Source organism: Thunnus maccoyii, chromosome 23, assembly GCF_910596095.1.
Source record: "Thunnus maccoyii chromosome 23, fThuMac1.1, whole genome shotgun sequence".
Classification (NCBI taxonomy): Eukaryota; Metazoa; Chordata; class Actinopteri; order Scombriformes; family Scombridae; genus Thunnus; species Thunnus maccoyii.
Window position 1 is genome coordinate 25559966 of NC_056555.1, and position 12404 is coordinate 25572369.

At 40.3% G+C, this 12404-nt stretch overlaps 1 protein-coding gene across 3 annotated transcripts; it reads right to left on the bottom strand.

Moving 5' to 3' along the window:
• Window positions 1–1172: 1172 nt before the first annotated feature.
• ncaph2 (non-SMC condensin II complex, subunit H2) lies at window positions 1173–12293 on the bottom strand. 3 transcript variants are annotated; one of them, XM_042403078.1, is made up of 20 exons: window positions 12211–12293; window positions 8833–8950; window positions 8600–8701; window positions 8464–8522; window positions 8195–8282; window positions 7749–7805; window positions 7588–7667; window positions 7347–7489; window positions 6031–6185; window positions 5826–5915; window positions 5674–5737; window positions 5487–5588; window positions 5355–5399; window positions 4307–4377; window positions 4090–4207; window positions 3579–3671; window positions 3378–3427; window positions 1998–2099; window positions 1744–1893; window positions 1173–1512 (listed from the first exon to the last, which is right to left on the bottom strand). In XM_042403078.1, exons 2-20 carry the CDS (start codon window positions 8938–8940, stop codon window positions 1393–1395), a joined length of 1797 nt encoding a protein of 598 aa, XP_042259012.1. In that variant the 5' UTR covers window positions 8941–8950; window positions 12211–12293; the 3' UTR covers window positions 1173–1392. The 3 variants fall into 3 exon arrangements, with proteins under 3 accessions (XP_042259012.1, XP_042259013.1, XP_042259011.1); XM_042403079.1 differs by lacking the exon at window positions 12211–12293 and adding an exon at window positions 9983–10083 and having other exon boundaries at window positions 3579–3665; XM_042403077.1 differs by lacking the exon at window positions 12211–12293 and adding an exon at window positions 9983–10083.
• Window positions 12294–12404: the final 111 nt, after the last annotated feature.

Here is a 12404-nt window from a genome sequence, read left to right on the forward strand (position 1 = left end):
AAGCAGTTTTCCTCTGTAATATTATTGTGATTGCAAAGGACCACATTTAAACTTAGGCATTGACCCGAGCAGCGATGTTCTCCCACGCCGTCTCCCTCTCTTTTGCAGCTGCAGCGGTGTTGCACTTCTTTTTGAAAACATGTTCAAACTCGCCGTATTATCGCATTAAGATTTCTAATTCTGGTGGGGCGAAAAACGCAGCCCTCCTCTTCCTCGTTGCCATGGTGACTCGTTGAATCGGGGCTCCATTGATGCTGGCTTTTTATAGTTGTGGTGCACGCGCTTAACTCCAGGTGAAACTACTCCGAGTTGAATAAACTGACTCAAATCAGCTGTTCTGGAACCGGAAACTCAGAGTTTCTTATCTCAGAGTAGATCAACTCAGAGTTCAGGATTAGACTCAGAGTTTGTTGAACCTGCTTTGTGAAACGGACCCCAGGAAGCAGCTGAAAATTCGACACATCGTTTTATTAAAATTCATTTAAAAACCTCAAAGCAAACAAAACATTCAAAAATCCAAAAACCTGCTGAGAAATGTTTGATTACAAGCAAATAAATCAGAGAATACCCAGTTCTCTTTATACATCCATGTTTTGAAGCCTTGAGTTTACATTTTGACCGTCGCCATCTTGGATTTTTGTAGCCAGAAGTGACCATATTTGGACGAGAGCGTGGCGATGACCCTAACGCTAGCTGCTAGCTCGGTTAGCACAGTGCATTTACAGTCTATAATAAACTGCTAATCTTCACTGCCAAAAAACAGGCTTAAAACTATTAAAACAAAATGTGCTTACCGGAAAAACTGAACATCCGACTCCTTAAAGGGTCTTTTAGTTCAACCAAACTCTGAGCAAGCGTGGTACAAAGTGGTATTATGAGACTGGATGGGCTGGAGCTAGCTGGTTAGCATGCTAACTTCAGTAGATATCTCTGTAACACATTCTGTTGATAATTTCAGTTAATTTTTGAATGTTTTAAACTAAAATTCTTACATATAATTCCTTTAACTTTCCCCTTAATCTCCAAATCAGAAGTGAACTTCAGCGTCGTCCTGTAGCTCCGGTTTACACTAAAAATCAGTTTTATGATTCAGCAGATGTGATATTTCTTTGGATTCTTTGAGTGTTTTTATTACAAATATTTATATTTTAGAAATAGTTCGGGAGACAAAACAGCATTATTGTTGTCTTTATGACATTTACAGAGATTTAAGTAGACAAATCATGATTCATCATTATTGTCTGAATGAAAGGAAACAGTTCAGGTTAAAAGAAGAAGAAGAAGAAACAGACAGGAAGTGTTCATGTGTTGAAAGTTCAGGTTAAAGTTGGCTTCAGGGTGGAAGAAGCTGGTTTCATGTTGGCTGAAGCCGGTTTCAGTGTGAAGTTGGTTTCATGTAGTAGTTTTGAGCCTGACGGTTGCTCTGTGAGCGCTGAGCAGAGTCAGTCCCATCGAGTCCACGCTCTCCTCCAAACCTTCAACGCTGTCGATCTCCACCGTGGAGTCATTGGCCTGAGAACACAATCAATCAATCAATCAATCAATCAATCAATCAAACCTTTATCTTTAACGAGAACATTCAGCTGAAGGAACGAACCTGATGCAATTTGTCTAAAAACAGAAAATACTGTGAAAAGCTTCATATAACAGAGGCGATAATTTAACGTTTGTGTCTTTTCATCTGGTTAAAGTTGTGAACGCTGCCGTGAACGTTTCGTACGAGACGTTGAGTTTGTGATTTACCAGTTGCAGCGACGCCAGCAGGTACTTGCAGGCCTCAAAGTTGTCCAGACCGCAGACGATGGAGGCGAACGACCTGCGCTGACCGACGGCGCTCAGCGAGGAGATGATCCTGTCGCCGTAGTCGTGGATGTCGAACACGGGACGCTCCTCCTGACAGACAGACAGACAGGAAGTGACAGAAGAAGAAGAGACGTCAGGGTCACACGGACCACAGATCCGTCTGAAGACGGTTCGTTACGGTTTGGTCGTTTTACCTGCTCGGCCAGTTCAGGCCGGATCTTGTCCTCCCAGTCTTTGACCCGCCGGGACAGAGCCGTCTCCTGAGTGTAACCTCGACTGTTCACCACCAGCTGCTCCTGGAGGATCAATCATTATTAACAGCTGTTTATTGATCACGATTGGCTGTTTGTCATTATATCAACATTTTCTTTTTTTTTGTTGTCATGGAGCAAATCAACAGAGGACTCGTCATCACATGATCAGTTGGTAAAACAAGAAAAGTTTCCTGTAAATGAAGAATTTAAGAAGTCGTATTTATTAGAGATGCACGATATTGGATTTATTGCCGATATCTGATATGCCGATATCTCCAACTCACTGTAGCCGATACTGATATATGAACATATTTATTCCAGCTGGCTGAGGAGACTATTATACATGCAGCATAGATTGTACTAAGTATGATCAATAAAGACAATATATGAAGGAAAAACTGGAGTTCAGCTGCCAAGTGGGAGCAGCAGTAGAGTTTTCATTGAGTTTATTAGACAGACAGGATTAATGTGTAGGATTTAATCTCTGGTCCACACTCCGGACCAGAAGGTGGTGGTAATGCACCGAATACGCTGGTTGACAACCGCCGTTATAAACCAAACAGAAGTTTTTTTTTTCCCCCCCAAACAGAGTGGTACATCCTGTCAGCCGAGGTGTTTCTTATCTGTGCAGCCGAACTCAGCAGCTTCTCTGCGGACTGTTTCACCCTGACGGTCCCGGTGTTTCCTCCGCAGGCTGCACTTCACTCAGCTGCTTCTTCCCACTTTAACCTGAATAACAAACCGGGGCTCGGTGCTCCGGTTGGATCCACACGGAGAGCCGAGGCTAACGTTAGCTGAGAGGCTAGCGGAGCGTTAGCCTCTCAGCTAACATGTGGCGGCTGAGTGAAGTGCAGCCTGCGGAGGAAACACCGGGACCATCAGGGTGAAACAGGGTCAGGCGGCGGAGGAGAAGGCGACATATCGGCTGCTCAATCGGCAGAATTCGCCGATATTTCATTTTAGAGCTTTTATCGGCTGATCCCGATGACGTGCCGATAATATCGTGCATCCCTAGTATTTATATACGACCATAACAGGAAACAGGAAAATGATGTTGCAACATTAAACATTTTTGTCGCAGTGGCAGCAAATGTTTGATGTTTTTGGAAAATTGTCTTATTTGCTTCCAGTCGATCAGAACTGGTTCTCTTCTGTCGGACCAGTCTGGAGACCAGATGTGTTTATTTAGTCGCTGTGAACGGTTTCACTCAAAGACCGACGAGAAAATACGTTCAGATGTTCAGCAGCTCACTGATTAACACTAGAGAATTGATCATGTGATTATCAGTAAATGATCAGACTGATGTATTGATCAGTTACCACACGCAGCTTCACCAGGTCTTCATAACTCAGTTCGTCTCTTTGAGCTTCTGCAAAAACACAAAACACACAAACAGCTGTTTGATTTCTCTGCATTTTATCCTCCACTTAATTACAAAAACACTTAATTTCATATTTTCTGCTAAAACCAGTAAAATTCTAGTTTGTTGTTGTTATTAGAGGAGGTGACGTGTTTCTAACCGGGTGATATGAAGTCCGGTCCTCCGACAAACTCGGCTGGGATGTCGTCAGGAAACGCTTCATGTTCGTTGTCTGAGTCGTCTTCATCTGCACCTTCATCAAACAAACACGTTTCATCAGCAGAACAAATAAACTGTTGACGTGTTTATAGAAAATCATCACTTCTGCACTTCCGTTCCTTTCATGAATCCTGAAATATGAAACCAAAACTCTCCAGAAGTATCAGCTGACACAAACGGAGAGGAGCTGAAAGTGTCGCATGAAGCTCTGAAAGGAGCTGAAGTGAAATCTGAGAAGAGTTAGTGTCAGGTCAAGTGTAAAAACTGAAAGCAGATGAAGTGTCAGCTGATGAGAATGTGATGAAAGGAGTTGAAGTGTTATCTGAGGACTTCAAGGTAGTTCAAGTGTAAAAACTGAAAGCAGATGTCGGATGAAGCGGTGAAAGGAGTTGAAGTGTGACTGAGTTTTCACTGCTCAGAAACGAAGCGCGTGTGTGTGTGGTTGTTTTTACCGAGCAGGTCCGGGTGTCTGAACCCGTCCACAGGCTCCTCCCCCTGCTGCTGCTGTGGCCCCGCCTCCTCCGGCTGCAGGAAGGTCCTCCTCAGCTCCTCATCGGAAACCACCACCCCCTGTGACATCACACAACGCATCATTAACCGCCCCCGAGTGACATCACAGACCACATCATCATCATCATCATCATCATCATCAAACAGTGAACATCTGACCGCCTTCCTGTAGATCCTCTTCCTGGTCTTCAGCTTGTCCTTCATCGTAGTTAAATAAATGTAGTTCAGGTCTGAAACAAACAGTAAAAACACAAATACAGACGAAATAAATCAGATTTACTGGAGAAACTAAAAGTCACTTTTACCCAGTTTGTATCGATCAATACTGTTATTATTGATTTTCCTGTTGGGTTTATTTACCTAAAGCTTCTTATAATCTGCTCTCTTTAAACCTTCACGTCACAGTTATTGATTGTTTTAACTTGTGTATCTTTTGAACGTCGTCTTCACATCATTTAATACAAGAAACATTTGTTTTAAAGCTTGTTGTAACAGATTAACGTTAACATGTTGCTGCTCTGTCGACCCGAACTGGGAACAACCTCAGTGTGTCCGATAATATTATTATTGATGAATCTGTCGACTATTTTCTCAGTTAATTGATCAGTTATTTGGTCTATAAAATGTCAGAAAACTGAAAATGTTGATCAGTGATTTGTTTTTTTCACATTTAACAAGCAGGAACCAGAGAATTTATTTATTTAGAACTATAACTGAACAATTAATAAATTATCAGAATAGTTTTGAACTAAAGGTTCATTTTCTGTTGATTGATTCATCATCGCAGCTTCAATCACTGCAGTCTGTAAATGCTGCAATTAAAACTTTTATTCTTGATTTGTTGATTTGATTTAATCTAAAAACGTTTTAATCCGTTACTGGTTTAATTTGAGGTTTTTATTTACGATTTAGCCTCTAAAATTCTTTTTCCTTTCACAAAACAGCATATTTGTCACAAACAGAGAAGCTCAAACTTCCAACTGAAGGAACAAAAAGAAAAACACGACTTTGTTCTGGAGAATATAGAGACACCGTCTCTGTAAAATGTCCTAAAATGCACCGTTAAATACCTGCAAATTACTCTGAACATTAGTATCAAATGAAGGGACCTGTAAATAAAGCGTTACTGACGGTATTTATGCAGATAATCTGTCATATTTGATGTTTTTACTCCACAGATGTTCAGTAAGAGCAACAGATGTGTTACCTGTAAACGAGGGTCCATTTTTTAACTTGTATGCAGGAGGATCAACTGCAACAAAAGACAAAAAGAAACTTTATTAATTCACGATAAACCAAACATCAAAAACCTTCCAGATTAAACCGAGCTTGTTCTCACAGATTCCTCTGAACCAGCTCCTGAAGTCCTGCAGCGACGACGGTCGTTTTCTCTTCCTCTTCCCTCCGTCGTCCAGACCGTCAGGAACCTTGTAGCATTTTCCTAAAAAAGAAGAAACAAAAAGTCTGTCAGCGGCGAGAACGACGGAGCGACGACGCTCTGTAACAACACCCGAGAGTCAGTTCACCTGGTTTAAAGGGTTTATCTTCTGCCAGTACGGCGTACGGGTCATGAAGGGTCCAAACGTTCACCTGAAACAGAGAAGAGAATAAACTGCAGGAACAAACATGATTGATGAGCCTTTGATTGAGTGATTGATTGATTGATTGATGAACTCACAGCAGGCGGAGCCTCCTCCTCCTCCTCCCTGCTCGCTTTGTCAGCTTCCACCTGCCGCCGCTCTCGAACCATCCGGCCTTCACCCGGAGCCTGAAGAACACAGAGAACTTTTATACAAGCAGAACTGACTTCCACATAAATAAAACACAACAGAGATGAAGTCAGTTTTCAGCAGAGCGTCCAGCAGACGCAGTAGTAATGTGACCTGGTGTCTTTCCACGTGCTCCTCTGGGTCCTGGTCCAGCTCCATGCCGTTGTCGTCCTCCAGAGGCAGGAAGTTCTCCTCGGCGGCGTCGCCTCCTGCATCAGCGACGTCAGCGGCTGCAGCTTCTCCACCAATCAGAGAAGCAGCGTCTGGAACTAACAAACATTTAAACAAAACAGCACTGAGAGTCTGCAGCAGGCGGGTTGATTTAGCATGTTAGCATGTTAGCATGCTAGCATTCACTGATTAGCACCGAACACAAAGTGCAGCTGAGATTCACAGAATATTAATATTTGAGAAAACAGTCATAATAACAAGAAAATAAAGCTTTATAAAGTCATTCTGAGAAACAAGTAAACAAATATAGTAACATCATCAGAATAAAGTTGTAATTTTGTGAGAAAAAACAAAATCAGAACATCATAATAACTACGTTATATATTTGATAGAAGAAAGTTGTAATATTTTGAATTTCTAAATCCAGATTTTATCCTGTAGTTTAACAAAAATAAGAACTTTTTAAAGTAGAATTATGACTTTTCTTTGAACAATTACAGCGTTTTTCCTTAAAATGACGACTTTATTCTCATAACATTTAGACTTTTTCTCCTCTGTGGATGTAAAACTCAAACATATGAAGACATGAAGAAATAAAAAAGCATCAGTAATAATGTCGAGTGATTTTAAAAATGAAAACATTAAAACATTGAATAGATATTATATATAAATATTGTAGCGACTACTGGAAACAACAGGTTTGTCCGACACGCTACCAACAAGATTCGCTGAGATCAAAAAATAAAGTTTAATAACTTTTATTAATGAAAAGGATCAACTTATTATAACGTGCACAAAATACACTCAAAATAATCACAGCGATCAGGTGTAAAACACGACGACCCGCTCACCCTCTGTCTCTTTATTACCAGCCGGCATGCAGGTGAACAGGTGACTATATTAACTATAGGATACCACCTGATTATCAATCACTGTGATCGTGCAATAATAAACAAACCAAAATAACCCAAAATATAAAACAAAAGAATTACTACTTTGCAATTTATTCAAACTTGAAATTAATCCATTCATGACTCCTACAAATATTATAGAACTACCAGTGTGTGCAGGAGGTAAATAATCCTTTTATTTGAAGTCTGAACTGTGAAGTTTTAACATCTGATTCTCTGATCTGAAGCGTCTCGGTGCAGAATAAGGTTTAAAAGTAATCAATACAATCTGAAATTACATTCTGACTGGACTGACGTGTGTTTGTAAGAATCGTTTAGACAGTAAATACATGTAAACAGCAGATGTACCTCTCTGCTGCTGCTGCTGGTCGTCGCCCAGTAGAAACCTGGCAGCAGTGGATCCCAGCGTGAGGAGGATCAGATCTTCGTCTCCCGGGATGAACAGATTTATCCTGAAGTCTTTCTGACTGCACAGGACGTCACCTCTCAGACTGACACAAAAGAAAACACAAACGTAAAAAGACGTTTCCATGACGCCCTGAGAGGAAAACTAAAAACGATAAATTCATCTGGAGGTTTCCGAGCTGACCTGATGAGAGGAAGCTTCTGCTTCTCGTGGGTTTCGGGAGGGATCAGAGACTCGGGAGGAAGAGGAGCGACGCTCACAGTCTGAAGAGCAAACACGCTTCAGTCAGAGCTTCGGACAGTTTGAGTGTTCAGGAAACTTCCTGTTGGGAGGAATAAACTCACCGTGTTGGAGTCGGCCTTCTCCGAGTTCTCCGACGCGTCGATGTCTAACGGCGTGAACTGAAAGAGACGATGTACTACGTTACCCAGAATGCCCTGCGACAGCTGCTGGAGGAGAGGTTTTCATTCACAGCATGAAAACAACACGGAGCCAAAATTCATTCTCAGTTACAGAATAAAGCCAGACCATATTTGATCAATATTATGATTGATTGATTGATTGATCAGGTCTTTATAAATGAGAGTTCAGTGTAGACCTGCTCCAGAGTCCTGAGACCACTTCTGTTAATTATAAGTGACTTGTTTTAACATCTTTTATCACACTGTGTCATCAAACAGACTCATATATATGAGCGCTGACATTTTTAAACTGTCTGAAACGTCTGTGATTCTATATTTTTTATGCTGCCAAGTTGATTTCAACGACAATAAAGCTTCCTCTTTCTTACCACAGCTTCATCATCGTCGTCGTCGGCGTCGTCGTGGCTGCTCGCCGCTCCGTCGCCGCCCTCCTGAGACGCCGCCTGTTTGTTACGTCTGTCAGGATCAGACGTCACAACATCATCAGAAAAATCCTTCCTGCCTCACACACACACTCACTCACACACACACACACACACACACACACACACACACACACACACACACACACACACACACACACACACACACACACACACACACACACGATGACCTCAGAGCTAAAGGGCGGTCTTACTTCTTATTGGAGTTGATGTACTCCAGAGTTTGGTAGACCAGACTGTGCAGCAGCTCCACCTGAAGGAGATGAAACGTTGAGGTTGTTGTGACTCAGGTGCACCTGCAGAGTTTATCACAGGGTTTATTTTTTTTACCTTCTTGCTGTAGATGCAGGCTGAGCCCTGAATCAGCAGCGCCGCTTCTGCAAAGTTCAGTCTGGTTTTCCCGCCATCGAACGTGATGCACATCTCGTCCAGCTGCAACACGAACAAACACTTTAATAAATCAGCAGCAGTAACTGAAGGACGCCTCAGATTCATCAGACACTCGGCATCCTTCTCTTGATTTTTTAATCAGTTTTCTTCTCGTTTGATAACTCAGAACTCGCCTCCTCCAGATAGTCGTTTAACTCAGACGCCACGTCGATCTCCCAGTTCTTGGTGAGCTCTCGAATCGGCTGCAGCAGGTGAGCGTATCTGCTCTCTGTGGACTCCATGACGGCCGCGCTGCAGATCAGGATCAATCAATGTTATCAATAAAGCACAGAGAGGCTTGTTTATCATGGCATCTTATCCATATTAGAGAAAGACAAAAACAGGAAACAGTGATTGTCTTACATATTATTGTTAATCTTAGTGTTTAAAACAGGAACACTCTGTATGATTGTACATATTACAGCTGCAACGACTAGTCGATTAATAAAATAATCAGCAACTCTTCTCATAATCGATGAATCTCTAATAGAAAGTTATTGTTACCTGAAACATAAAACACATAAACACAGTTTACAGATAAAACCGTAAAGTTGATTCAGTTAGAAGCAGCGAGATAAAAACATTTTAAATCAGGTTGTTTATTTTACAGAAGTAACAAAGTTAAACGAGTCAGCGGTGACGTCAGCGGCTATATTTAATGTTATATTAGTTTATAAAGAACCAAACGAACGAACTTCTCAAAACATTAAATATATATATTAACCGTCTGTTGACATGTTACGTAAGACGTCACCTAATATATATACACATTATAATATATATATATATATATACATATATATATATATATATATATATATATATATATATATATATATATATGTATATATATACCTGACCAGTATTTCACCAAGAAGACTTTGAGTAAACTTCACTCTAGACTGAATATTTTATCTTAACGTTACGTAACGTTAACTGTCATAGACGTTAATGCCAATTAAAAGGATATTTGTAGTAAAATTTAACAGCTTGACGCATTGAAACAAATGCCGGATACACAAGTGCTTCCTCTCGATCCGTTAAAGATCATAATTAGTTTTCTGTTTCACGTTAAATGACCTAAAACCGAAATGAAGAGAACAGACGGCAGATGTTTGAACTGATTGAGCGGAATGTCCTCCGGTACAAACGGAAACACCGCGACTGTGAAGTCAACTCTTATGTTTTCAGACTGTTAGTAAACTTGTATTTAAAAAAATGTACCTGACGTTAAGTTTTAAAGTGGTTTTAAAAGGAAAAAAACACTAAAACGAGCGAACTCACCGGGAACACCGAACAGACCACCGTTAGCAAAACAATCAAACAACCCGCGCTAAGTTTCTTCTTCTTTGCTGGTCAGGTTTTTGTTTTCTTCTTCGCTGCCGGAGGCTGAAGCGCTGCTGCCACCTGTCGGTGTCGCGGTGAAACTTCCTCCCTGCCGCCAGGCGGCAGCTGCGCTCTGTGTTTAGTTTATTTATCCACTGGGACAGTGAGCAGTTTTAAACATTAGGTCATTTGCATCCGTAGTCCGACAAAACACATATAACAACACAACATCAAACAATACAGAGCAAAAAAAAAAAAAAATACACACACACACACAGAACACACCGTATAAAATACAGAGCTACACATTTTAGAGTTGTGGACATAATGACACTGCTTTATGTCTTTTTATTAAAGATAATTAACACATCACACATTTTGCTGATTTTTTTTAATCTCCAGAAACTTTTACTGCAGTAAAAATACCAATACAGCGATGTAAAAATACTCCATTACAGTAAAAGTCCTGCATGAAAAATCCGATAATATATGAGCTTGATGCAGTTACACACAAATCTGTTTCCAGTTTTTGGACTTTTTCTCTAATCTTTGATTTTTGCTGAAATATTGGATCATTTGAACATTTATTGAAATGAAAGCATGTGAGAAGTTTAGAGGGAAAAATCACTATTTGGTGGAGCTGTTAACAACTCATAGACATGTGAAATGTGACCCCGACTACACACTGCTTTTTGTAAGACGTCAAAAGACAAAAAGATTGGAAACCACTGGTTTCATCTTTAACAATGTGTTGTATTTTAAAAGCTTGTTATATTATCCATTGTGTCAAATCTTCATCTGAAAAGTAACTAAAGCTGTCAAATAAATGTAGTGGAGTAGAAAGTACAATATTTTAAAGAGATAGAAGACAGATAAACAACAATATGAAATAAGAAATGCAACAAATTAAGAAATGAAGTAAATTACATTGTAAAACTATAAATATTACTACTGTATAAATATCATACTGTATATGAAATGTGCAGCTAAGAGTGTAGTAGAGTCTTATTGAGGTAGAAGTGGAATATCTATAGTACATGTAGTATATATTATATAATCATACAGTATATATAAATATAGAATATTGTTATATATGTAGCACAGTGTGTATCTAGTATAAACAGTAATGTGTATCGGTGGGTTTTTGTGGTTTATTACCAGCAAACCAAACCAACGTCTTCAGTTCAGCCTGCAGGTCTGACAGCAGGTGTGTGTGTGTGTGTGTTATGTAATAATACAGAATTAATAGATTACATAACAGAATACGTTACTGTTTGTAAGTCGATACCTGATAGTCTGTAAGTAACTTAAAGAGAACAAACTGTTATAAAACTCAACTTTTTATTAAAACAAAGTGCTGCTTAATGATTCACATGTATGAAGAATTGAACAGAGACGCTGTTGGTTTGTAAGAAAGTTCTTCTCTCATTTCATTTATCAACAATATTCTCTTAAATTAGCACTTTTTTTGTATGAAGCATAAACACGTGCAGCCTGTCTTACACACTTTCATTTAAAAGTCAGTTTTTATTTTATTTTGTTGAATTATGAACAAACATAAGCAGTGATGCTTCAGTTTGTTGTTTCCTAACATTATGAAGGAAGTTTCATGATTAGTTCACGTTTATTTTACTGGAGTTTCATTAGTTGAGTTGTTGATTTTTAGATTGATTCACTTGAAGTAAAATAAATAAAACTTAAAGAAAATATAAGTAAACATTAATAACTGTAGAGACTTTCTCTTTATGTGTGTGTGTTACAGTGTGTTTACGTGTGTAAATGTGTACGTGTGTGTGTGTGTGTTTCTCTGTGTGTGCGTGTTTACGTGTGTTATGTTACAGTTTGTTTAGGCTGTGTGTGCGTGTGTGTGTATATGTGTGTGTGTTACCGTGTGGTTACGCTGTGTGTGTATGTGTGCGCGTGTTTCTTCGTGTGCGTGTTTTAGTGCGTGTGTGTATGTATGTATGTGTGTGTGTGTGCGCGTGTTTGTGTGTGTGTGTGTGTGTGCGCGTGTTTCTGTATGTGTGTGCGCGCGTGTTTCTGTGTACGTGTGTGTATGTGTGTGCGCGTGTTTCTGTGTGTGTGTGTGTGTGTGCGCGCGTGTTTCTGTGTACGTGTGTGTATGTGTGTGCGCGTGTTTCTGTGTGTGTGTGTGTGTGTGTGTGTGTGTGTGTGTGTCGGTCCACCTTAAATCGTTCCTCTCGGCACCACGTGACCGTGTTCCTGGAAAGTTCCTGGAAACGCTTCTTTTGTGTTTATGGTGATTTCGGTGATGAGGCGGATCCGCGGACTCGGCTGTCGGCGGCACAGTGACGTCCTGACGGACACCGTGTTCAGGACACCGACCTGGCTCCGCTGGCTCTCCGGTGAAACGGGAATC

What these genes read in the sequence shown, in the direction of transcription:
- ncaph2 (XM_042403078.1), bottom strand. Translation starts at nt 8,940, where the DNA reads ATGGAGTCCACAGAGAGCAGATACGCTCACCTGCTGCAGCCGATTCGA. An exon ending in CAGACACCCGGACCTGCTCG is followed by an intron (nt 3,672 to 4,089) that starts GTAAAAACAACC and finishes TGTTTGATGAAG; the next exon opens with GTGCAGATGAAGACGACTCA. An exon ending in TGCTGGCGTCGCTGCAACTG is followed by an intron (nt 1,513 to 1,743) that starts GTAAATCACAAA and finishes TTGTGTTCTCAG; the next exon opens with GCCAATGACTCCACGGTGGA.